This window comes from Nasonia vitripennis, chromosome 1, assembly GCF_009193385.2.
Source record: "Nasonia vitripennis strain AsymCx chromosome 1, Nvit_psr_1.1, whole genome shotgun sequence".
Classification (NCBI taxonomy): domain Eukaryota; kingdom Metazoa; phylum Arthropoda; class Insecta; order Hymenoptera; family Pteromalidae; genus Nasonia; species Nasonia vitripennis.
The window spans coordinates 16,238,898-16,265,364 of record NC_045757.1 but is presented as its reverse complement, the minus strand read 5'-3'; the positions used below and the strand labels follow the sequence as shown (position 1 = coordinate 16,265,364).

At 52.5% G+C, this 26,467-nt stretch overlaps 1 protein-coding gene across 3 annotated transcripts; it reads right to left on the bottom strand.

Annotated features, from left to right (window-relative positions):
* Window positions 1-25: 25 nt before the first annotated feature.
* Window positions 26-26,467, bottom strand: LOC100122403 (midnolin-B). Of its 3 annotated transcripts, none has more exons than XM_031931260.2 (7): window positions 24,868-26,467; window positions 11,917-12,004; window positions 3,564-3,913; window positions 2,876-3,333; window positions 2,270-2,802; window positions 1,626-2,037; window positions 26-1,537 (listed from the first exon to the last, which is right to left on the bottom strand). In XM_031931260.2, the coding sequence occupies exons 1-7, from the start codon at window positions 25,182-25,184 to the stop codon at window positions 1,272-1,274; spliced, it is 2,424 nt and encodes an 807-aa protein (XP_031787120.1). In that variant the 5' UTR covers window positions 25,185-26,467; the 3' UTR covers window positions 26-1,271. The 3 variants fall into 3 exon arrangements, with proteins under 3 accessions (XP_031787120.1, XP_031787119.1, XP_031787124.1); XM_031931259.2 differs by having other exon boundaries at window positions 26-1,540; window positions 24,868-26,461; XM_031931264.2 differs by having other exon boundaries at window positions 26-1,540; window positions 3,564-3,859; window positions 24,868-26,459.

Here is a 26,467-nt window from a genome sequence, read left to right as displayed (position 1 = left end):
AATCGCAGTAAGACTACACCTTGACTTAGCAAGCAGTTCTTATTTATTTTGGTACTTTATAATGTTCGAGATACTCGTATGTTACAATATTGAGCCAGTTCTTGAACTGTAATGATGACAATAGTAATAATAATAATAATAATAATAATAATAATAATAATAATAATAATAATAATAATAATAATAATAGCAATAATAATAATAATAATAATAATAATAATCATTTTTCTAAGTAAAACCTAAACCTAACACTAGAAAGTGTAATATTTAGTACCTATTAAACTTAAACGTTTTCTGGCGTCTCAGGCCTTGCTGTGAATTTATCGCATAAAGTCTACTCATTAGGACCTGTGATCGCAAACTTACATACACTCTTTCATACCTCTCGACTTGTTTATCTGTAAATCAACGACGCGGAGTGGTCCGTTTAAAAAATGCTCAGTGCCGTATAGGGCAGATTGACGAAAAATAAAGACTTTGCGGCTCATGCCAAGCCTGCGCTGCTCATTAGCAAAGGAAAATAGAAATTATCAGTGACACTCAACAAAAATAAATTCGTATAAAATTTATCACTACGTATATTCATCGATCTGCCCGTCATCACCAGCATATATCATCCTTTTTTATTATCCCCAGCGAATCGTTGTGAACGTCTTTGCGCGTATTTTTTATTCATTTATTTATTTTATTTTTGTGTACGTGCAAGACTGCTTTTCGATTTTGTAACCTAATTCAGTAACTACGTACAAATTAAAAAGTCCGAGTAGCGTTCTCGCAACCTTTAAGAATCCCCTCGCGTGCTTCATATTCGAAACGAAAAATATATAAATATGAGTACTCGAAATTCTTAAAAGTCATAGACAACATCAGCAGAACTCTGGCAATAGCTATACAACTTGAAGGAGGAAAAGTAAACAAGTGCCTCAAAAGGAACAAAAGCGTCACAGCACACAGATATTACAAACATAAAATTCTACAGTAATAAGTTCGACGAGTGTGCGTAGTCGCCGATATACATATGCCATACATATATAGCCTTCAACGACACTCGGACTCCTTAACTGAGTGCAATGATTGCGATGAGAGATTACGCGTGCGTGTACTTCCCCATTCGTGTCATCCGTCCTCGAATACGCACTCGATTCGATTTACAATGAGGCTCTACTGAAGGAATCATCGCGAATTGTCCCACGGGCTCTCACGCGACCGAGGCCGGGCGTTCGTGTTCTCTTGTTTCACAGCAACGAATAAATACAGTTTTGCTGCAGGGCTTAAGCGACGACGGGTTCGGGACTACAGGGCTTGAGCTCGGGCTCGTTCTGCGGGTCGCTCGAGGAGTTGCCGCTGCCGGGGCTGGACGAGCTGGAGGACGAGGACGAGGCGTTGGGGTCGGGGTCGGGCGTCACTGCCGCCCACTTGGTCGTGTAGGGCGCGGCTCGCGCCTGCCTCCTCGCGCGCATCTTCTCCCGCCGCTGCTCCATCACCAGGCGCAGTCGCCTCATCTTGCCCTTGGTGGCTTCGTTTTCTTTGGAGAGTTCTTCTGAAAGCCGAGCGGAAATAGGTTATAAATTATAAATTTATTAATTTGTTTTGGTCGGCGCAACGATTTCCGAAGCGACGCTCACCACTAGATGCCGGGCAGCCGGGTGTGGCCTCCAATCCAGCGGGCGCGTGTCCTACAGACGTCGTGCCCGGGGCTCCGCTCGACGTCAGGGCAAACATCGAAGGCGTCTGGGTCGCGCCGGTAGACGTCGCGGCCGGCGAGTTGATCGAAGCCGCGGACGAGGCGGACGAGGCGGAGGCGCGGTGGTGGGTGCTCGGGTGCCTGTGGTACCTGTAGTGCCCGGCGGTCGTGGCCGGCGTCGCGCAGAGCAGGTCGTTCAGGATGTGGATGATGGTGCTGATGTCGCGCTTGGGCCTGCCGTGTCTGTCCTGCAGCGCCGGGTTCAGGGTGCCGCTGAACGTGCCCGTGTACACGCCCTTCCCGTGGTGGTGCATGCTCTCGATTATCGCTCCCTGGCGACGCTTCGCGTTCTCCTGAAAGCAACCGAAGCCACGAGGATAATTATACGAGCTCGAGCCGAAAGTGGGTCACTCGTTCTCTCGAACTCGCACGAGTTGACGCCTAACGAGAACTGAGTCATGCGGCTCACTTGAATCGATGACTCTGCGCGCGCTGCGTCGATTCGACGATACCGCGTCGCGCGGCCAATGATACAGATCGTTGCAGCCTATAATAATATTCTCTCATATTCTCTCGAAAACTCACCTCCGAGGAGAGCTGCTTGAGTTTCTGGGTGAGGTTCCTGGAAGCCTCGACGAGCGCTCTGGTGTCTAGGGTGGCGGTGGGGTTGGCGGCGGGATCGCTGGACGAGGTGTCCATGCTTTCGGGACTCGTGGGCGTCGTGGGCGTCGTGGGCGTCGTGGGCGTCGTGGGCGTCGTGGGCGTCGCGGGCGTCGCGGGCGTCGCGGGGGTCGACGGGGCCGACGAGGCCGACGAGGCTGCCGTCGTTGTCGTCGTCGCTGCCGGCGCGCAGACTTCCATGGGGCTAGCGCCGCTGCTCGCCTCCTGTGGGAGGCTGCTGTTCGCGTGGCTGGCGCAGACCTTGTTCTTTGGTGATAGCTTCGAGCAGTCGCACGGGCCCAGAATGAAGGACCAGTCGGAGAACTTGCAGCAGCTCGTCGCCGGCTCAGCCGGAGACGACGGGGCGGACTGTTGCTGCGAGGCTGCCGCAGAGCTGGAGCTCGGGCTCGGACTGGCTTCGGAGGCTTCGGGGCACGATGGGCAGGATGGCTTTGGCGCTGAAATTTTTCGTTCGCCTTAGTTAGGATACGGCTCGCCGCGAGATCGATGTCGATTAATATAGATACGTACCTTGTGTCGTGGCGGCGGTCTTGGCGGCGGTCTTGGCGGCGGTCTTGGCGGCCTGCCTGGTCTGGCGATTCAGGTCGAGCAGCGTGAACGGGTAGAAGGCGTGCCTGTTGGAGCGCAGGTGCCTGTACTTGGGCGGCTGCCTTTGCGGCTGCTGCTGCTGCTGCTGCTGCTGCTGCTGCTGTTGAGTTCCGGCCGGGGGCTGTTTGGCGGCTGGCGTGACGGGCGGAGTCTCCGGCTGGACGAAGCTCTGCTGCTGCGGCTGTGGCTGGACCGGCTGCTGTTGCTGGCTGCAGCAAGGCGCCATGGGCGAGGTCGGCGTGTTGGGTGGGCTCGGCGCTCCGAAAAGGTTCGAGGTGGCGGCGAGCTTGCTCACGAGGGAGGAGCAGAGCGAGAGCTTCGAGGCCGCCGCCGTCGTCGTCGTCGTGGACGAGCTGCCGGATGCGACTCCCGCGGACCGCCTGTGTGGATGCAGGGAAAAAAAGCAGAATAAAAAACCTCGTTCCCCGTCGTTTCGTCGGTGCTCGCCTAGCGAGCAAAGACGCGTGGGCGGCATCGGAGCAGCAGCCCCCGAGAAAATCGATCTAGCGCCTATAGAACCGGCGCTCGCCGCTCTGACACACTCCCACGCGCGCTCGCGCGAGGGGGGAAGACAAAACACATAGGCGCACACACGCGCGCGAGAACTCACCTCGCGTCGAGGGCCGGCTGCTGCTGCTCTATCTCTTGCTGTTGTTGCATAGGTTGCACAGGCTGAATAGGCTGCTGCGGCTGTTGGGGCAGAGAGGCGGCGGCGGCGGCGGCGGCGGGAGCAGCTGTGCCGGCGTTGGCCGGGGTGACGGTCGAGAGCTGGAGCTGGATGAGCATCATGTGATCGCCGAGGCGCATGGTAAGGTTGAGGGGCGCTTTGCCCGAGAGGAAGTCGTTAACCTGCGAGTCGCTCAAGCTCTCGAGGGCCTGCATGACGCTCTGCTCCGGGCGCTGGGCCTGTAACGAGAGCACGCTATGCTGTAGGCCTCGTTGGACTTGGTATCGCGGCTTCTATAACGTCGACAAATAGTGGTTTTCTTTGGTCAGCTTTCAGTTTTTCCTTTTCTCTTAAGTATATCTCATGTGTGTGTGTGTGGGTGTGTGTGTGTATAATTTATATGATATAGTGTATTGGGGAAAATAAGAGACCGACCTCTCTCGCGCGTCCCGAGGCTGCTTTTTTCGCCCGTCGACCACCCATACACGCACCGACTTCTCGTGCGTCAGAGAGGTGAAAACCGGTTGAGGGAGAGAGAGAACCTGCGCGGCCGCGAAATCGTCGAAAAGCCTCTGTGCCGATTTACGAAAATCTCTCTCTCTTTCTGCACATCGCGCCGCCGAGAAGCGAGCTTAATTTTGAAAAGCGAGTTAGCGCGCAGAAAAGGTAAGACACTTTTCCCGTACATACGTCGCGCGTTACGTAAACCTCGCACACGGCTCTCGCGTGTTATGGCTGCGAGCCGCACACAACACCGCAAAAAGAGAGCAGATCCCACGCGCGTGTGTGCATTATATATGTACAGCTATATACCCCCCGAAAAAGTCGTCGTCGCGCATGCGGTCGCTCTGCTGCTGCTGATGCTCTCCTTTCGAGATGAGCATTCCCCGCATTATGCGTCACTCTGTCCCCTCTCGTATACAAAACACACGCGGGAGCGACGTTACGTAAGTTCTCTCTGTGCGCGTGCACTGACTGCGTATTTTACTTCCATTGCAATTTTTTCTTTTTTCGCAAAAGCGCTCCTTCCGATCAGCTGTTCTATACGGTACAAAGAGAGGAAGAGAGAACTGCCCTCGTCCGTCCGATGGATTTCGCCGACGTTGTGTAAGAGAGAATCTTTGTGCACGTTACATCAGAGCTGCGCCGCAGTGTAGTACACACGCGCGTTTTTCTGCTAATTGAGCGACACTCATTGATAAGCGTTTATTGTATCCAACGACGAGAGAGAGAGAGAGAGAGAGAGAGAGAGAGAGAGAGAGAGAGAGAGAGAGAGCATATTGTTCGGTTCAGCGAACGCTACCAAAGTCAAGCCCAGCCCAGCACGCCGATGCGATACACACGTAATAAAATCGATAAGCGCGCTCATCCACCATATACTTTAATTATTCCGAGGAGCGTAAGGATTCCGGAGCTAACCGAGCCATATCGACGCGCAAACACACACACGCCGCAAGTACAGAGTCATAGTAGTGCCGGGCATATACACGGGGGAGATGTGGGAAATCGATACACGCGCGCGCGAGACGCGTCGCCCCCGACGACATCGCCCGCGCAGCGCACACACGTGTGTGTGTGTGTGTGTGTAATACGCGCGCGAGAAGACCTGCAGAGGAGGAAGAAGAAACCTCGCGGCGAGACTCGCGGGTACACCTGACGGACTTCCTTTCGGACTGTGCATGTGTGTGTGTGTGTGTGTGTGTGTGTGTGAGCGCGAGGATGCGACGAGATATATAGAGAGAAAGAGAGAGAGATACCCGACGAGTGACGGAGAGGCGGCTGTGCGAATACTCATCCTCTTATACGCGCGCGCTCTTTCGATAGGCAGGCGGTATACCGGTACGGCTGCTGGGGCTTTAAGTCTGCACCGCAAATGTTTCTTTCGAGTCTTCTCTCGCGCTCTATACAATGCTGATGCGGCTATTTTCTCAATATACGAAATTTGTGAAAATCAAGTCGACCCTTAACGTTATACACACTATATTACTGTGCCGTAGAGGCATTAATTCGTCGCTATCGGTTACAGTTGAATTTAACAGGTTTCAACTCCGCCGCTGACCGTTACCGCTCGCTCTCTCTCTCTCTCTCTCTCTCTATCGCGCGTATAATACACACACACACACATACACTCTAATATACGCGGAGAGTTTCTAACTGTCGAGCTATAACGGAGAAAAAAAGGGGCCTGAATTACGCGCTGCGCTGCCTCTCAAATCAGCTCGCATATCCCGCGGCGTTATCCAACAGTTAATTGCTAATAATAACCGTCGCGCGTCGCGGAGTTAATTAATTCATTAATTACATTACGTTATTATACGCGATGCGCAGCCGCTGCGCGAAAAATGCGAGTCATAATAACACTGCGCTGCAGCGCAGCACGTATTTCCGGAGCCGAGAATAGCACACGAGAGAGAGAGAGAGAGAGAGAGAGAAAGCTTCCGAAAAGCGAAAATCGAATCGACCTTAATTGTTTTCTTTCTCTCCGCACGGCTGAGTGTATATATACGTGCTCTGCGCGATGCCAAACGCAATTCGGATGCGGGAAAATAGGAGGACCCGCAGCGTTGGCCAATGAGTGAAACGGAGCGGTTGTAATGTATTCGGTATGTGTGTTTTAACGCTGGTTATAAGCAACGAATTAAAATCGAAGAATTTTACAGTCGGGTCGCGAGGGCAGCAGTCGAAGCAGCAGCGGCGCGAGAACGAGGCAAGATGGCGCCAGGGTGTGAAGAGAAGAAGCGCATCACCTATACACCCACACCACTGATGCGTCTGTACTAAGAGTCGCAAGCTCGACGCTAAAGAATCGAGACCTATTTCTTCGGACACGTTGGATGAATATTATTATGCCTCCCCCATATATGTGTACTATACACGAAGAACGCGTTAAAACGAACAAGAAGAGAGAGAGAGAGGGAGAGAGAGAGAGAGAGCAAAAAAGAGAGAAGGCGTCCCTAAAGCACTATACGACAGGGGCGCCCCGTCGTCGTCGTCCCACGTCATGTGCGTACTTCAGGAGGTCCCTCGCATACATATCCGCATCGCTGCAGGCACCTACGCGCGTCTGGCCTTCCACATTTCGCTAGCATCATCGCGGAGAGAAAGAGAGCGCGGATACAGGCGATTAAAACCGACGCCGAAGGTTTCTCAATTCGGTCTCGCGGAGTTTATCGACTCTCCGAGATGACTCGGCTTGTGAATACCGACCGACGCACGCGCGTTATATGCGCGAGAATAGTCGCGAGGCCGATAAGAACTGCGACGATTCGCACGGGGAAAAAGTGTTTTCTCTCTCTCTCTCGGACAAGCTAACGTAAAAACGGACGTCGATCTCCTCTCCCGATACACTTTCCCACGAGTAGCGGCGGCGGCGGCGGCTTCGATATAGTCAATAACCTTAGAGCCGCTGATGTATAGGATAGAGGGAGAGAGTCGAGCACGGCGGCGACGTAAGCAAAATCATCGAGCCGTCCAATATAACTCGCGGCATCTGTCTCTCTCGCGTATTCACTATACACGTATACAAAAAGACGGAAAGCGGGACAATAAGCCCCTGCTCTCTTTTTGTGCGTGTCAAAGAAGCCTGAGCGAGGAGAAAAGAAAAGTGTAAAATGCGACCGGCCTATGGTTATATTATTGTGCACATCGTCGGAGGAAGATGGTGGGTGGCATCGGCGTTATATGCCAAGAAGAGAGGGCGAGGGAGTCTGGACGTTCGGCTTTAATCCGAGAGAGAGAGAGAGAGAGAGAGAGAGAGAGAGAGAGAGAGAGCCGCTCATTTATTACCGAATCACGAGGCAAAACTACGCCCCCCGCCGCGCCGCCTGTGCCGAGAGCTAACAGGGGACTCTTAATCAGCGCGCCGGCGACCCCCCTACGGGAGAGCCTAGTGTACACGCACACGCATACACTTTCGTCAGCGATGCCCGCGAGAACCCATAGTGTATTCTCCCATTTTCTCCTCTCCCCCTTTCATCTCGGCGCGATTTTTTCCGACTGCATCGAAATTCTCGAATCACAATCGAAATACCATCCTGTATATACGGAACATAGCGGGCAACGTTGTGTACTATACAAGGCGCTTGCGCAAAAGCCTCCGGAATTTCGTGATGCGCGATAAGATAACGCGCCGGCGATAAGCGCGCGGACTATGTGCAGAGGGAAAAGCCCGTCGTCTCACGCCGCCGACGCGTCGAAAAAGTTGCGAGGGCGGCACCGGAGAGAGAGAAGAGAGGAAGCCATGGCCAGCCCTGAGATAAACCGCGGCGCCCACATACCACACGCACACACTCGTCGGAGATAGCGAGGGATATCTCATATGTGAGACTTGTCGTCCCGGGGATACATGAAGGGAGAGAGAGAGAGAGTTTAATTGTCGCAGAGCCGAGTTTTTTCGGAACGAAGCGCTGGCGCGCGTTTCGCGTGTGGGAGGGCGTAGCCGCCGCCACCGCTATGGGCTATATTTGATTTGCGTGGGGTGCACTGATGCGCGCGCGGGGCTCTGACGGCATACGGATCGCGGAGCTTTACTTCTGCGGCCTCTATATTCGTGTGTGTGTGTATGCGCGCGTGTGTGTTCGCTGTATTGATGCACTTGTTTTCGAGCGTTTCTATATACACAGCTCGCGCGAGAGGAGAGACAAAATAAAGGCGCTGTGTGTACACAATCATTCGGATATACACGAATCGTTATCAGGTCGATAATCAAAGTGCGATGCCGACGTCGTCGTGTGTCATCTCACGATGTAAATAGATGTGTAATACTCGTGCGCACAGCGCTCTTGTTCGTCTTTTCGGGTATAGATATTAAATGGCGAAATGAAAAAGCTATAGGCGACACGCGCGAGCATCAAAGATACATCGTATATTACAAAAACACACGCGCTTCTCTTTTTTTTCTTCTGTATCACCACCCAGCGGTCGGCGCCAACTACACTTAATATATATACTCATATAACGCTCGCATCGACGATACAGCCGAGAATAATTCGAGCATCGCGCAGCGTCCGACAGAGAAGTGCATCTGACGCGGAGCCCTGATAAAAGCGGCCGCGTGTATTTACGCTTCCCCGAATTTTCCAACGTACACACACGTATGTATGTGTGTGTGTGCGCGTGTGTGCGCGTGTGTGCGCGTGTGTGTGTGTATAACATGTGCATATAGCAGTATCAGTTGAAAACACACGGAAGGCTTATATTTCCCGGGACTGAGAGTGATGAATCGCTTCTTTCTACGAGATTCCATATATACACACCGACGCACACGCACACAAACACCTGTGTGCCGCTGCAGCCTACGCGAGCGCGCGGCTAATTTATTAAGGCGAATCGCGCCGCGCATCGGTATATAATTAACGCGAGCGCGAGCCGACGTGCAAATTGAATGTCAAAGTCATATTTTCGCGGCAATTTATCGCCGGCGCGCTGTGTGTGTATATATATGTTGCAGTGTTTGATTTCTCTCTCTCTCTCTCTCTCTCTCTCTCTCTCTCTCTCTCTTTCTTCTGCTGCTCCGTGCTATGTATAACTATATATCTGTGTATGTGAAACGAACGAGTGAACGAGAGAGCGGCGGGAGAGTTTCTGTTATTTTGTTGGATTTCATCGAACGTTAAAGGGGATGTGCCGCTGTGCCTTCGATATATCGACGCGCAGCTGATGTGCGGCTATACCTATACACTATAAATATTTATGTACAACACGTGAGCATCGCACTTTCCTAGAAAGCATCGTTTTTTCCCTTTTCTCCCAAATTCGCAGGTTTACGCATACGACTCGCATAAACACTCAATCAAACTCGCTCCCGAAATCGATCAGCCGCCGGTAATTACGCGACCTCCTTAAAAAAAGAAGAAAATGTCCCCGCAGCGTATACATATAAAAGTACAGCAAGCTCCCCGCGCAGAAGCGTAAAATCAATCCCGCAAAGAAGCTTTCCCAGCAGCAGCAGCAGCAGCAGCAGTCCAAAAAGAAGAGAAGAAAGTGAAAGCTCGAGCTCCGCGCCGCGCCGAGCGAGGGAACAGTGATCGGTGCTTAACGCGCCGCGAGGAGTAAGCAACAGTCAGCGGCTCTGCTCTCCCGTGCGGGTAAGTACAGAGAGGGATGGAGAGAGAGAGAGAGAGAGAGAGCGAGAGTGGGAAATTCGCCTCGATCGAGCGGTTCCCCGTCGGCGCTGCTGCTGCTGCCACTGCGAAGGGTGGAGAGACAGAACAGAGAGAGAGAGAGAGAGAGAGAGAGAGAGAGAGAGAACGGGGAATTTGCATGCAGATTGCGCACGCGTTATATACAGCAATGTAAAGAGAGAGAGAGAGAGAGAGAATCGAATTTCCGAGCGGCTCCGCGGAAAAGAGGGAGAGAGCGAGAGAGGAGTGGAACGGATCATCCCCTTTAATGCACTTATCGACGCGCGGCTGCGGACGATTGAAATTCGTTAACTTTAACCACCGCTGCGCTGCGTTAAACGCGTTTGTCTGATCAAACTTCCCGCCGCCATTCAACCTCGCGCGCCCGTCTATGTGTACAGAGCCGGGATTTTCACGACAATTAAAGCGCAAACATATACTCCTTTTACACTATATACGGGCGACGCGGGAAAGAATCAATCGATGTGCGAGTGGAAGTCACAAGTTCGGGGCCACAGCTGCATAATAAAACGAAAGAATGAGAGGAGAGGAAGGGCGCGCACGCACGACACTTGCCCGCGCGCTGTTGCCAGCTCGGCTCTCGGAACACACCCCTGCAGTGCAGTCAGCTGATGCCTCTGGGTTTCTCTATAATAGCACACGTAGCCGATACCCCCCGCCACACAAGGCTCCAAAGAGTGCCGCCGCTTCCTGCGCGCCCGCAATCTTTTTGCGCTTTCTCCCGCTACACACACATCACACACTCCCCGTTATATGCGTTCTTCTCCTCTTCGCTCCGCGAGAACGCCTGGCGTGTGTATAGGTATATTTTTAAACATTGCAATACTCGCGCGCTGCTACAGCTAGTCAGCCGATATAAGTGCGCTGCGCGACAATAACGCATTGCACAGCAGTGTCTGTGTGCATAGGATTTCGCAACGCCAGCGCGCGAAAAAAAGGAGCACCTGTTGTGAGCCTCGGGCGTAAAAAACGTACACGAGCTCATATACCGCTGAATCCTCAATACTCGTCGCACACACGTAGGGCGACGAGGGGCAGAAAGGTGTACCTATAGAGAGAACGAGCGGGCGATGCTCGAAAAAGAAAGGTCGCGCGCGGCTCACGAGACGAATTCCACGCAGCAGCAGCGCCGCGGCGGAGGTGATAACGGTACGGCGACCCAAAAAATAGCGGCCGCCGGCTCCGATAAGATTGCTCAAAATGTACATATGTATGCGTACACGGGCGTCATCGGCAGAACTCGCGGTAAATACGTATGTATAGTATACGCGGTTAATATATAGGTGAGACGTATAGCAGTATATGTGATACATACACGCACACGGGTATACGAAACGCGAGAAGCGTCGCCGTCGCCGTCGCGCGGAGGATATGGCCGAGAAACCAAGTGACCTGAGCGGCGGCGGTAGAGTTAACGGAGTTTATCCAGGGCTCTCGCTCTCTCTCTCTCTCTCTCTCTCTCGCGCGCGCGCGCGCGCGTAATCTTCCGCAGAGCCTGCGCACCGAGAGCTGCTGCATATCGGTTTCAGGATAGACTACCGTTCGCTGCAGCAGCAGCGGTGAATTCTTGCGTTATACGAGCGCGAGAGCTTATAAGGAAATATTGTTGTTTTGTCGCCGCGAAGAGTTATATCCTTTACGTAACGAAGGTGATGCTGATGAGATGAGAGCTGCTGTGGACGAGAGCAATCGCGTAATTACGTATGCGCCACTTTCGTTTGTTTGGCTTTCTTTTTTTTGGTTATGGAGTATAGTAGCTGATGGTATACAGATGGTCGATAGCCGAGGACGAGGAGAAGAGTTGCGAGTGTGCGATGGGATTTTGAAACTTGTGCGCTGAGCAGTTTTTTCTGTGCAATGACGCACACGGCAGCCCGACGACTCATTCGTCATATCCCCCTGATCGAAATCGCCGATAGGTACAATTCACTCCGTTCGCGAGAGAAAAAATTCCTACTGTACGTGCAACACGTGTGCAGCGGCTAATCAGTCCTCTATTATACATCTGCAGGCATAACCGCGTCGATGGCAGTGCGCGACGAGTAAATAGCTGCCTCGCGCGAAAACGGTACATAAAAAGAGGGAGAGAAAAGACATGTGTCCGTGTACGTGTACGTGTTCAGTGTTGTGTATGCGTGCTCGACGCGACTTACCAGCAGTCCAGTCTCGACGCTCGGCAGCAGCGTCAGTCGGCTGCCGTCCTGCAGTCGGTTCTCCTCCAGGGTACCCTCGCGCAGATGCCTGAAATCACAAAGTCAAAAGTCTCGATCAAGTACACGTTATACACACCTATGTACACTCGAGTGTGTCAAGTGCCCCGAATAATATATCTATATAAGTACAAACGCATTGTATAACGAGAGGCTGTGGGAATTTCGCTTGGCAGCTTCGCGCTTGACTGCGATCAATCGCGCGCGGGATGACTCGCCGGGTTGCAGCGGCTGCTTTTTCTCTCTCGCGCGAAAAATCAGCGACTAAATCGCGACGTAAATCGCGGGGAGGATAGAAATTCCAAAGGCGCAGTGGCTTTTTGATGGACAGATCGGAGAGAGAAAAGTCCCGGACGTTCAACCCGCGTTGCGGATCACTTATTGTTACACTCGTTTACAGTCCGTCAAAGCGCCGCGTCGAGCTGCTATTAATACAACTGCCTTAAAGAGGCGCGCGATTAAATGCCTCCTTAAGCCGAATACGAGAAGCCGCTGCGAAATGCAAATGCTCGTACGCAAGAGAGAGAGAGAGAGAGAGAGAGAGAGAGAGAGAGCATTATATACCTACATAGGAAGCGAGGAGAGAGAAGGAATCGCGGGCGCGCACGCATTATATTTATAGCCGGAGGCGGCAAAAGCCAGGCCTCGTGCGTAAGTACAATGCGCTTCTACAAGTGCGCAGCGCTGCATCGGCGGCGGCCCTCGTTTCGCGCCTTTATATTTTCAATTAATAAAATCATCGCGCGAGTGCGGCGCTCAGAACCGGGCGAGTTTCCGGTTCTTCGATAATGGATTATATACACGTTTTGCATGCATACTATACAGAGAGGGCTGTGCATCGGTGTGAAGGAGAGCGAATATGCGTACGTTGTTCTTCGAGTAATAGGTATATAACGATTCGCTGCTGGTTTACGCGAGCTCGTTTCCAGCTCTCCGATGTCCGAGCGCATTGTCGCAGAGACAGGCTATATACGTCATGTGTGCAGTATGAGACAGCGTATATACACGAACGATTCACACTGTGACGAAAAGTCGGCGCAGCGTAAATCCTTATCAGCGAATAAAGAGCGCTTATATGAGAAAATGCCTTGAATAAAGGCCGCGTTTTATTGTCCCCTCCCACTTTTTTCTTCCGTGCACCTCGTCGGCAAAGAGAATACACGTACACGCGCGCTCGTAACAAGTCGGAAATAACGTTTACGCGCGGTCGACTTATGCTGCTAATGATTCAACTAATACATCTTATATGCTTGTGTATTGCTAATAAGCTGCGGCGTGCACGTTAATTTATAAATAAAATTATACTATGCATTAATTACGCTCGTATTCGCGTGTGCGCTTAACAATAGGTATTTTTCTAAAAACTTTTCCGAGCCAGCCGTTCTATTAGCGGACTCGAGCCGCCGCTTATAGATTCGCGCACAATAAATTTCCAATAGACGACGGCGGCGCCGCCCGCGCCGAGGAAAATATCGATGTATAGGCGATACTGCTTCAATTTTTCGTTCCCTTTTTCTTTCCAGGCGCGGCAGCACTACACCGCGAGAACATATAAAACTCGCGCGGTATATGAAGGCACAAATGCGATATCGATCACCATATCCCATCAATGTTTCATACACAGCGAGTACTGTACGTGCAGAGCCGCGTTTTCCTCGTTAGATAACGTCGCACTCTATACGAACCTCTTATACTCTCCTGTGAGTTTACACACCGCGGGTTCGAAGCCGGTTCGCTCCCGTTTGCAATACAACCGACGGTGCGGTTTCGGAATAAAAACGTTTTCGTTCCTAATCTCCCGATGCGCGAACGCGCGCACGTTTGTCGTCTATATATATACGCACACACACAAGGTGCACATCGGAGTGACGCGACGTCTTTATCGAGCTCGCGAGAGCAAAACAATCAGCTCTTTGTCGACGTTCTCTTATCGCTCGGCTCTTCTTTTTTTCTCTCGCTCGGGCGTACACTGGACGTCGTCTCTCTCCGATGCTGCTCTGTATACGAAGCTTAAGCGTTGCGACAGAGCGAGAAAAGTTCAGGTCCTCTGTATAATGCACTTTCCACGATCCGGCACGAGTTTATTCACTGCTGCTGCAGAGGAGCTAAGCGACGCGCTGCAGAGTTTGGAGTTTACTACGTGCTAATCGTCGGCATTGCGCGCGGATTGATTTATTAATCGAATTTAGCGCTGCTGGCGGCGCCATTCTGACGTCAATCTCTCTTTCTCTCTCTCCAGCCCGCGCAGATTTACATGCAGCGCTGTATATATAATAAGGGTCAAAATAACTACCGCTGTGTATTTTCGATAATACTGCACATCACAGAGAGCTCACGGAGGATGATGATCGTTATGATATCGGCGAGGCTGCTTGTGACGAGCGACGAGTATGATTTACACAGACGCGTTGCATAAGTTGTTCGTTAGCGCGCGAGGGATAAACCCGAAAATAGCGACGATGAGGTACTCATAAATACCAATAGCTCCCCTCGATAAAAACACAAGGTGTAGTGCATGCATGATTGTATATCCTCATCGAATCTGCATAAACAGAGTCCGTTCTCGCGCTCAACAAGACATCATCCTCAAAAGCAACCGCATCATCGTCGTCGGAGCGCCGTAATCCGTCCTGGTGTGTTCGTTCTCTATTATAAGCTATACACACGCATTCGCGGCTCGGAACACTTCTCTCTCTCTCTCTCTCTCGCTCGCTCGGTGCGCTCCCGGCGATTACGCACGCTCGTCGCACGCACGGCCAATTATACTTTGCATGGCAGTAGCGCACACACAAGAGCAGGAGAGAGAGAGAGAGAGACGCTCGTGGAAAAGTTCGATGTCACAACGTCCTTCGCTGTACTAATGCTGCAGTACACGGCTGGGAGAGAGACTGGATTTTCGGAGCGAGTGAAAACGTTACCGCCGCCGCGACGGCCGTCGACGAAAGAGAGCTGTTGAGAAACTATAGCTCTGTATAGGCTATATCTTTCTCGGGATACGTTATACACGCGATTGACGGATGGAGCATTGTGCCAATTATCATAAATTAGTCGCTCAGCTTTTGCTGCTCTCTCGGTCTCTCGCCGAATTTCGAAACCCTCGACGGCCGGCTCGCTTTTTTCCGCTCTCTTCTCGAACCGAGGAAGAAGCGATCGTAATATATACAGCTTAAATTAGAGGCGACTGCGCACTGCCTTCCGAACGGTAGTCGACGCGCACAGAAGCAGAGACAAGAGAGCAAACGCGTATGGCCAATTAAGATCGAAAACAAAAAGCCGTGAGTATAATAAAACAACATATACGCGTGTGTCGGTGGATAAATCGAGCGAGATACGCGTGCTGCGCGCAATAAAACGCTTATTCAAAACGTTAAACATCGCCGGCTATGCTGCTGCTGCAGCCGGTCAACTCTCTCTCTCTCTCTCTCTCCCTCTCTCGTGTGCAGTATAACGTATACACACATGCGCGCGAGCGAGCGAGTGTATATACCTACGTATGCGTAAAAAGGAAGAGGAAGAGGGATAGAGAGAGAGAGAACAAAAAAAGACGCGAGTAGCGTACGTATATGCACATAACAGCGCGCGATAAAAAGGACCGGACGCGAAAGAAAGACGAGCTACTGTGTGTGTGTGTGTGTGTGTATATATATATATATATATCGAAAGGGGACACACACACTGCTGCCGCCGCCGCCGTTGGAATTGATTTTCATACAATCAAAACAGATTGTCGAGGTGAGCGTATATATGTGCAGCGTTATACGCTTGCGGATCTTGTCTCCATTTTCCACTACGTTAGCCGCGCTCGCTCGCTCCCGAGACCCGGGATATATACTCGGTAACTACACGCGCCAGAGCCCTCCGAACGCGAGGATTACATCAAGACTCGCTCTCCCTCGATTTCGATAATTAGCGCTAGGGACAGATTCGTCCGCTTCTGACGAGAAAATGAACGAAAAAAGAATCGCCTCGCTTTCGATTCTCATGTTATATATAGCAGCCGTCGTTTTCGTAACGTTTTCGTCACGTGTTGCTTTTTCGTCGTCGGACTCCTGCGCCTTTTCAAGTCTCTCGCTGGAAATCGCACCGGGCTATACTATGTACACTGGCGTCCTTTAATCGAGCGGATATGCCCGACGCGGGCGCCGAGCGGAACGGCCCGCTACTTTTCTTTCCGGCTATATACGTATATATATATATATATACCTACAAACCGCGACGCGAAAACTCGAGCCGAGAGAGAGGTTTCGGTCGCGTCGTCGAGGAGAAAAAGAGTCAGCGCTCGCGAGGTGAAATTCGATTGTCGGCTTGTTCCTTCTTTTTCTTCTTTATTTCATTCGAAAGTAGATTCAAACTTTTTTTCCGTGTGCTATATAATACGAAGGTATACGCAGTGCTCGGGGGAGAGAGAGAGAGAGAGAGAGAGAGAGAGGGAGAGAGAGAGAGAGGTCAGCTTACACCGGAAATTCCGGAGAATCGGCTTCGAATTGTGCGAGTCACCCGAAAAGGCTGAACACGCTGTTGTACGTATATACCTCGATATTCATTCGATGCAGCAGTCGCAGCGATTTATACATCCCGGCACGTCGCTCGAGACGGCATAATTCAGCGGCGAACGCATTGAACACACACGCGGCCGAGATAATCCAGTCCTCGTCTAATCTCAAGGTAATCTTCGGCTTCCAGGTATACGCGCCGCGTGTAACACGTTCGCTCGTCGCTTATACATCGTGTATAATATAAACTCTTTGCGTTTTCAGCAGCACATCCCGATGAGTTTTAGGGTACACCAGCAGCCAACGGCGGCGGAGGAGAGGAAAGTCATGCGACGACCGCGGCGAACAGTACAAGGCTAACGGTAAAGTAACCGTAAATCGGCGGAACCCGCGCGCGCGCGCCTACAGTACTCGACTCTCCGCGACTCTCGTGTGTGTATAGCACGTATACGCGAGGCTGTATGTGTAGCGATCGAAAACGAGAGCTTACAGCCATGTGCGAGCTTTACGTGGCGTCGATTAGCGCCGCAAGCGCAGACAGATTCGCGGAAAGATTAGAGGAGCTGCGCTATCTCAATCGGCGCTGTTGTTGCAGTACTGCTCGGCATATAACACAAGCGATAAAGGCGATTGTTTCGCGCCGCGAGATAACCAGCCGACGACGCGCGAGGTCGCCAGCGCATCGGTATAGCGCGATTGCGCGCTCCGTACGCAAAAAAACGAGGGATTTTCTGCTCGCTTGCGTTGCGAAAGTCTCTCGGATACACGGAGAAATAATATTCATCAGTCGCAGTGCGCAGAGACACACTTTTTTCGAGACGATCGCGCGCAACGTCGTCAACACCGGAAAAACGCATTATAACTAAAATTAGCAGCGAGGAAGTCGAGAGAGCCGAATCAGGCGAAGTGTATCTCCGAAAACCTCGAGAAAAAGAGAGTCGTAAAAGGGAAAGAGCCTTGCGCATTCCCCATGAAAAACGTGTCAGCGGCGGAGCTGCAGCGTATTTGGAAAATATCGCGGATGACGAGGACGTATACACACCGCGTGCACGCGTGCGCGAGGGGATTCAATAGCTCTATGCAATACATATTATTTAATCACAGCGCGTTGTTGTTATGTTGAGTCTGTTGCAGCCTTCGAGTTCGCTCGCTCGCTCCAGTTATCTCTCACTCTGTTATACAATAGGCATATATACGCGTGTGTGTAAATAATTCCGGAGAGAAGACACTTTCGAGGGAAAATATCGATGTATAGGCGAGGGGGTCGGAGAATTTTCGATCGCCGTTTGTATAGAAAACGAGCGGCACGATGTTCCTTTCTTCTCGAGCAGGGCAGCAGCAGAGCGGCGAGTATAATACACATCCCGCATGTATCGCTCTGCGCGAGGCGGACGGGTCTCCCCCCATTATCTCGTGGAAAATGCAGGTCCGTCCGTCCTCGGCGCTTTTCTTTTCCTTTTTTTCTGCGGCGGTTATACACACCGGGATATAAGTATATACAACGACGACGACGGCTCTCGTAAATAAAAGCCACTGCCGCCGCTGCTGCTGGTCCCCAGAAAACCCAGTAAAACTCGTCGCTTGCTTCGAAATTCAGTCCTCCTGATGTATACACACGCAGCGAGACGCGCGGATGGCCATTTCGTGCGAGCCTCGTCGTGTACCCGCTAACGAGCCGCTAATCGTTGTATTCTTCTGTTCCAGCATTACAGATCGATTGGTCGGCGAGAAAATTCACCGCGACGCGCGTAAAGCATCGAGCGTTTACAGCGGCTACCTAGGGAGAGATAACAATAAACTGCGTCGGGTATAATTTTCATTTGAATATCCTCCCGGTGGCTGCAGCACTATCTCTTCTCTCTCGATTGGCCTAACAGGTATACGGGCGTGTATATACGTATACCTATATACGCGTTAAGAAACAAGAAGAGCAAAGACGACGACGACGACGACGACTATGGACTGGACTCGGCCGTTCTCTCGCCGGCAACTCCATAATGGCGTGCGTGCGCCCGGAAAGGCCGAAATTCCCCGGTCGATGATTCGATCTCTCTCCTCTCCCTCCTCTTGCTGGCGCGCGAGAGAAGGTAAAAGAAAACGTATGCGCGTACAAGAGAGAGAAGGAGCGAGGCGGCTGTGGTCAAAGGACCCCGACACTTGTGCCGTTGTGCGCCGCGTCTCGGGAATGGCGTAGGCGAGGCTCGCACGTGAATCATAGCCTCGTGTGCGCGCACGAAGCCGCGTGTGCATTATATACATTGGTATATACACATGCGCGAGCGAGAGAGAGAGAGAGAGAGAGAGAGAGAGAGAGAGAGAGAGAGAGAGAGAGATTCAAGGTTACAGAGCCGCGCGCCGAGCGCGGACTTTCGCTCTCTATGGATTATTTCTACGATTTACGGAATATATTATTACGCGGCAAAGGCCGCGAGCCGTCTACGTCTCTCTCTCTCTCTCTCTCTCTCTCTCTCTCTCTCTCTCTCACTCTGTGTAGGCTTGTTGTATACGTATATATATACCTGCTCGGAATGTCGAAGGAATTTCCTGACTGCTCGCGCGAGAGATGCGGATTCATTGTTGCGATGCCGGGCAGAGAGAGATGCGCTGCTCGTCCTTGTTTTTCGAGGGACGTTTTTTTCTCTCTCTTTCTCTCTTTGCGCTAAGCACATCGTTACTATCTCAGCTCTTTCTCTCTACGGCCTATAAATATTTCTACAATCACTCGAGAAAAAACGCAGCGCCGAATCTTATCAGACCAGAGAGAGAGATTCTCGCCTCTTATCTCAAGAATAATATTTTACGGAAAGAGAGAGAGAGAGAGAGAGAGAGAGAGAGAGAGAGCGAGCGCGGCTGTCTCGAGGCTGAATGAAACTCCGTGCGTTATAACGTCCGCACGCGCGCATCAGCTTAACGCTGCGAGTCGTCATCGCGCGCTCTCGAGAGAAACCCGATGCCCCGACGAGATTGAAGTCGAGCGCCCTCGTCGTCGTCGTCGTCGTCGCGCAAGTGTATATTGCCTGCAGCAGCGATAAGTCCCTGATATATATTTTTCGTGCGTTCGTCAAAACACGCGCGCGGCGTCGGCTGACTTTTACTCGCTCGTAAATGCGCGTGCGGCGAGAGAGCGGCGGCAAATCTCTTTGTGCGGTTGCGTTGCCGCGTGTATACGCTGACTTTCTCGCGTATAGAAATACTTATAGTTACGTATATAGGCTTCCACGCGCGATGATATGATTCCGAGGCGCGAAAAGCAAGCCTCCGAAATTGAAGACCGAAACTGCAGAGGATCGCGCATGCGTCAGCATAATATAACGTCGTGCAGTGCGCTGACGATGCGTTTTATATATATATATATGTATATATACACACACACACACACACACACACACACGCGCGCGCGCGTTTTATTGCGGAGAGTCGAGGGCAAGGCGAGCAGGACTGCATGCTGCGGCTCTCTCGTTGACGCCTTGGGCTGAAAGTCTCTCTAAGCGCGAGCGCTCGTTATCGCCAGTGCTGTGTGTGTGTGTGTGTGTGTGAGTGTGAGTGGGGCAGCGTTGAGAAAAAAAATTATTCGTGAAAGAAAATCGGGGGCTTTTTCTCACTCTTTCTTTTCTTCCGCGCGCAGAGATGATCGACTCTCGGTATCCAGGCAGCGCGAGTGCGCTGTCCCCCTTTTCGTCGGTGAGAGAGAGAGAGAGCGAGAGAGTCCGCGTGTACGTGTACGTGTGTATACATAACGAAGGAAAGGGCCGCCGCTGCCGCGATTTCTCGCTCGCTCGCGGTATCTCGGCAACGAAACTGATTTATCGAGCGGTAGCCCTCTCTCTCTCTCTCTCTCTCTCCCTCTCTCTCTCTCTCTCTCCCTCTCTCTCTTCTCTCTCTCTCGCGGGTTAGTTCGATTTGGAAAGCACAGCCGAGTTTATACACGCGCGCGCGGATACACACATGTAGCTGCAGCGATGATTCGCGGAAAAGCATCTCTCCTTCGGGAGACTGATCGCGTCATCGATTTCTCGAGCGAAGAAGAGAATTAAAGGAAAAAAGGAGCGAAGGAAAAATATAATAATATATCCTCCGCGGAGAGAAGCGAGAGAGCTGACCACAAGGCTTCGTCACTTCCGACGTTTGTAAGGCAAGTTATAGGCAGCTGAGAGGTGCTGGGTATATGGGAAGCCAGCGCGCGGCGGTGGCGGCTTCAATAAAGCAGCCAGAGAGGAGAGAACCTGCATCGCACACGCACACACGCGTATATAGTGAAAAATCGAAAGAAACGAAGCCAGCAGCGGTGTGGCGTGTGGGGTGACGTCAGTCTCTGTCTCTCTCTCTCTCTCTCTCTCTCTCTCTCTCTCTCTCACTCGCGGCTCGAGATAAAGAACCAGCAGAGTAGCAGCAGCAGCAGCGGCAGGACAAAAGTCGAGAGGGAATCCAGCTACAGCCAGGGGGAAAGAGAAGCGGCAGTGGAGGGCGTACCTGCGCGCGCGCGAGAGCCTGGAACTGGCCCGGCAGCCGCTGCTGCACAAAGAAAACGAGCAGCTCTCTCTCTCTCTCTCTCTCTCTCTCTCTCTCTCTCTCTCTCTCTCTCGCAGCTGAATAACGAGTCGCCGGGGCCAGCAACCTCGAGGGATGCACCGAGAAAGACCGGCTCTTCTCCTTCTACCCCCCCCCCCTCCTCTGTGTATACCTCTTTCGGAGAGTGTACACACTGCATCGGGTATTATATCGATGAGCGAATTCCCTGTTACGCGCGCGCGCGCGACGCGTCGATGGATAGATTATACCTGCAGCAGTGCAGGACACACGCGCGCGCTTATATTCGATGGAAATCGAAGAGAAAAAAGGGTCGACGCCGAACGACTGATTAATTAATGCTCGCGTGAGATTTTTCCTGGCAGAAGTCTCTCTCTCTCTCTCTCTTTCTCTCACGGCCATACCACCCTCATCACTTGGATAAAAAGAAAAACGGAGCAGTCGAGTCCGCAGAGGAGGTACGGACGAGGGAGAGGAAGAGATTCAGCAGCCTACGCTCTTTCTCTCAGCCCGGCCCTCTCTCGTTCGTTTCGCCGCTGGCGGATATTCGGCTGCGACTATTTTCGAGTTTCGCCCGAGAGAGGAGTATCGGAGAGCGAGAGAGAGGAGCTTTTCGGCGTCTCAAGTATATTTCCATCGTTAGCAGCTCGTCCGTGTGTGAGTAGTATAACGTAAACACAAAACACACACACACACACACACACACACACACACACTCGAGTCAGCTGTCGATTCGGCGCATAGTTACGACGAGAGAAAAGTGAAAATGAGAAATTTCTCCGAAAAAAGAGTAGGAAAAGCTGCTTCGCGCACGAGAAACCTTGATTCGCGCTATGCGCTATGGCCGGCGCCGCGCGCGTTTACTATTCCACGCGAGAGAGCGCGATTTCAAAATATGATTGCAGCAGCAGTGCGGCCGCACACGTGTGCACACGTCAAGGCAGCCGCTCGCGTATACGCTCCCCTCTATAGCAGCAGCGTATACACACAGACGGCTGATGCGGGGTGTATGGTATAGATCTTTCTCGCCGTTTGACTTTGATTCCCACCGCCGCGCGCGTGTTTACTTCGCCGATTCCCGATATAACTGCGCTTTTTTACCTCCCTCGCGGTCGATCTTTCCATATGGGTTAAGTATATACGCGCGTCGATTGTGCACTATACGAGGGAGAAAAACAACGCGGATCGAAATTTCCAAAGCGCGGTGTTGATGGAAACAAAAGGATCAGCGCACACGCGCGACTTTTTTTCGGCTCCCGATGCGCCGCCGTTGTTGTTGCTCGACGGAGCGCAAGTATATTTCGCCAAGTTAGCGTTCTGCCGCAGAAAAAGGAATGTATTATTCATGTGCGCAGAGAGTTACGCAAGCTTGTGTGTATGGGTAAGCCGTTTTGTAAAACGTCTCTCTTTCGCGGTTCGATCGGAGCAGATCGCGCACAACTATTATTATAATATCCGGTGTGTTTTCTCACGCGTCTTCTTCGTCGTCAAAAATTTCAATCGCGATTTAACATCGCCGTATATAAGATCGAGTCGAAATATCATTCAGAGATATAAAGAACACACCAGCAAAGCAGCTCGGGGGCGGCAAAAATCGGCCCATCCGCTCTCTCTCTCTCTCTCTCTCTCTCTCTCTCTCTCTCTCTCTCTCTCTCTCTCCGCTGCCGGGAATAGCCGAAAGTGCGTAGGGGGAGTGTTTGCGCGCCCGCCAAGATAATATAGAAGTCGCGCGCAGGCGGCGATCATTTCGAGCGAGCGTCGTCGTCATACAGACGCCCTCGACAATTGCGCGCACGTTTTAAATTACAAAAAACGAGGTGGGTGATGCTCGCGCGCGAGGGACGCACGAGCCGAGAGAATATTACGCGCCGGCCAAGGTTGCGGAGGAGGCAGCAGTGCCGGCGCGCCACCGTGGGCTGAACGCAATTTTCTCTCTCGTCGAATATTCGCGCTCCTGAGACTGGAATTCGAGGAACGGTGCTGCTGCATTCGCCGTATTAAAAGGAAAGCTCGATGGAAAAGACCTGCTCTTTCGTTCTTTATCGAAGAAGGAGAAGAAACAAAGGCAGTCGGGCTCTTATCAGCGAAGTGTGCACGGTATCAATTTCCGCGGACTGCGCAGCAGCAGCTTGACACCCACGCACGGGAAAGCTCGTTCGATACGCTATCGTATATAGGTATCCCTCGAATTCAAAGGATAGAGAGAGAGAGAGAGAGAGAGAGAGAGAGAGAGAGAGAGAGAGAGGGAGGGAGATAGCGGCCATCGCGCTCAGCTCTCGCACCGAAAAGGAAGAATTAAGAATAAAGAAATATTCCAGTGCGACGCTTTGCATTCGAAAGAGAGAGAGAGAGAGAGAGACACGCCTGCCCACAGTCATTTAGAAGAGAGCTGCGAGAGAGACGCACACATGTGCGCGCGCGCGCGCGCGGGTGTATAGAACGACGTGTGGGTTAGCGCTTCGCCCGGACCCCTGCCCACAACAGCCGCCGCCGCCGCCGCCGAGCTTCCCACGTCGAGAGAGAAGCCTCGAGAGGGAAGCATCGCGCACACATAGCCGTCCGAAATACTGCATCGTTGCTGCTGTTTCTGGCTTAGCGCGTAGGTCGACGTCTAATCTACCGCCGCCGCGGCGAAGGACGCAGACGTTTGCGCCGCTTCTTCGTCTTCTGCTGCTGCTGCTGCTGCTGCTTCCCCGAATGCTAGGCTCGGAGCTTTTTCGGTCTAGGTGTGTGGGACGCTTACGTAGAGACGGATAATTGAACTCTCGACTGACTGCTGCTCCCGGCTATGATTGCTCCTCTGCGCGCTCATGTCTCTCCGATGTGTGATTCACGGATCGTTGTTATCGTGGAATTAGGTGTGTGCGTGTATTTGTCGACGACTTCCTCCCCCCCCTCTCTCTCTCTCTCTCTCTCTCTCTCTCTCAACGACGCACGAGAAAAACCAAAAGCCGGAAAAGAACGTGACACGTATTAGTACACGAGCGATGCATCATCGGAGAGTGAAACGCGCGCGCCTTTTAAATGCCCTTTAAAAACGAGAAAGAATTCCCTCCTCTATATGCTCGTTTTTTGTCGTGCGCGCGTGTCCAGAGTCTTTGTTTTTGCGGCGAGTGCGACGTCGTGTTATTAATAACTCTTATGGCCGCCGCTTTCCTTGTTGCCTCTCTCGTCGGCAGAGATAAGCGCGCCGATTCGCGCTCGACGCGAAAAAAATTGATCAACAACGCTCGCTCCGCTTTCGCCTGTTGACTCCTCTCCGCGAAAATATTACTCGAGCTCTTGCGCACTCTCCCCTCTCGCGGGGTTATGAACAACAATAGGCGGGCTCTTTTGTATTTGCGCAGCAGACGCGCTGTTGTGACGCCGGCAGCAGCTTTATCAATTTGGAGTATAGGCATCGAAAACAAAAACAGCTCGTGAGTGGCGTGCGTTTAAGCGTATAAGTTATAAATTTTCGAGAGACCAAACGCGCGCACAGCTGTATGTTTGTTATCGCACGTATAGGAGCTTCTAATAGCGCGAGTCAATAAACTCCGATACACACATTAGCCTCTGAGCACATAGTGTACGCGCAGAGACGAGTGTATAAAAAGAGAGCAGAGCGGGGGATAGATACACACACACACACACACACGCACACACACACAATAAAGAGCATCAGCGGCTATGCGCAGTTTTTAAAGCGCGATAGACCGGTCTGCCGCGTCCGCAAAAACTCGCTGCCTCTCTCTCCCTCTCTCTCTCTGGGGTAGTCGAGTGCATATATAAAAACAGGATGAAAAATCCCCCCCCCCTTCCATCCTGCCTGCACCTTCCGCAAAGTGACTCATGAAAATACGTATAGGTAACAGGAAACGTGAGAAAGGCTCACCTCTCGCGATGGAGAAGGCAGATGCGCTCCTTGGCCACCTTCAGCCTCTTGGAGATGATCTTCTTGAGGTTCTCGATGCTCTCGTTCTTGTCGACGGTGATATCGAACTGGCCGCCGGTGGTCGGCGTGATGCTGATGGTGATGGTGGGGTCAGAGCTAGTCGTCGGGCCGGTCAGCTGGCTCGACGTGGCCGTAGCCGAGGCGGCTTGGGGCTGGAGGACGCAGCCACACCCGGCCGTCCCGGCGCCGCTGCCGGCGGCGTTGTTGCTCATAGCGTCGGGCTCGAGATCCGGCACTCGGGAGTTACCCTCGCTCATGACTTGGCTTCTGCGCTTATCTACTCCTGCAGCAGTGTGTGTCTCGACGACCGAACAACTATCACTCACTCTATACAATAATCTTCCTCTCTGCACTGCTTCTCCTCTTGCTCGATCTCTCTCCCCTTTCTGCGGGCGACGACGGGGTGTGCGCAGCTGCGGGATTATATCGGTGCGGTGTGGAGGCTCGCGCGACACTCGGGGCTCTGTCACGAGGACATAGGGCCCGGGGGGCGTCGTCCGTCGCAGTTATTGCGGCTCGGCTGCTGGCGCATGCCCTCTCCTCGTGTGCATCGGCGCCGTGCACTACGGCGTCGACGAGCAGCGGCGGCAGCTTTTTTCCCACGTACCGTGTCGTGTATGCCGTATAGCGCTGCTCTTTCTCTCTCTCTCTCTCTCTCTTGGGTCGCGCAGCTGCACCTGTCCTACGGCGTTGCCCGGTCGAGTCTCCCTCTCTCGCTCCGATGCGCAGCAGCACGCGAGAAAGGCCGCGCGTACGTTCCCTCCCGCAGCGGGTATATATACGTGTATAGTGTATACGCGGCGGCGGCGAATTCAGGCCACGCAGAAGCCGCGGCGGCCTATTATCCTTGGGGCGCTGCTGCTTTCTCTCCCTCTCTCCTCAACGGCGGCGTCTCGAGCTCTCCGCGCGCACAGGGTGGCGAGAACGAAGCTTCGCTCGATCGATATATATATATATATATATATATATATATATATGTGGATATATAACAAACGACCAGCTGCGAGGATCGCGACGACGCTCTCTCTCCCTATCTCTCTTTCTGTGGCGAGCGACGACGCTACACTGCTGATGCGCTGCGCTCTTCCTCCCTCGTCGGCGCTTGCTTATCCCCCTTATCGCGAGCGTCGTTTCTCCTTCCCAAGAGAGAAGAGCTTTGTCGGGGCGTCGCTGCGCTGCTTGTGGATTCAGCTGTATATACACACCAACAGCACGAGCACAAGCCACGCACGCATGCACTGCGGTCCCACGGGGATGAGGCCGCTGCAAGTCTTCTCTTCTCTCTTTCTCTCTCTCTAAAGCTGCAGGCCCAGCTCTCGTAGCTCACGCTTTTTTCTTCCTCTTCCTCGACTCGTGCTCTGCGTTCCTTCTCCTCGCGCTGCCACGACGCACCGACGACTGCCGCGCGCGACTACGACTGAGCTCCGCTCTCCCCTGCGGCTGCTTTACACACTGTGCCTGCCGCCGCTATCCCCCTCTCCCTTGCCGCTGCCAGGCCGCTCGAGATAGCTCTCACGGGCTCACGCCGCTGCTGCGCTGC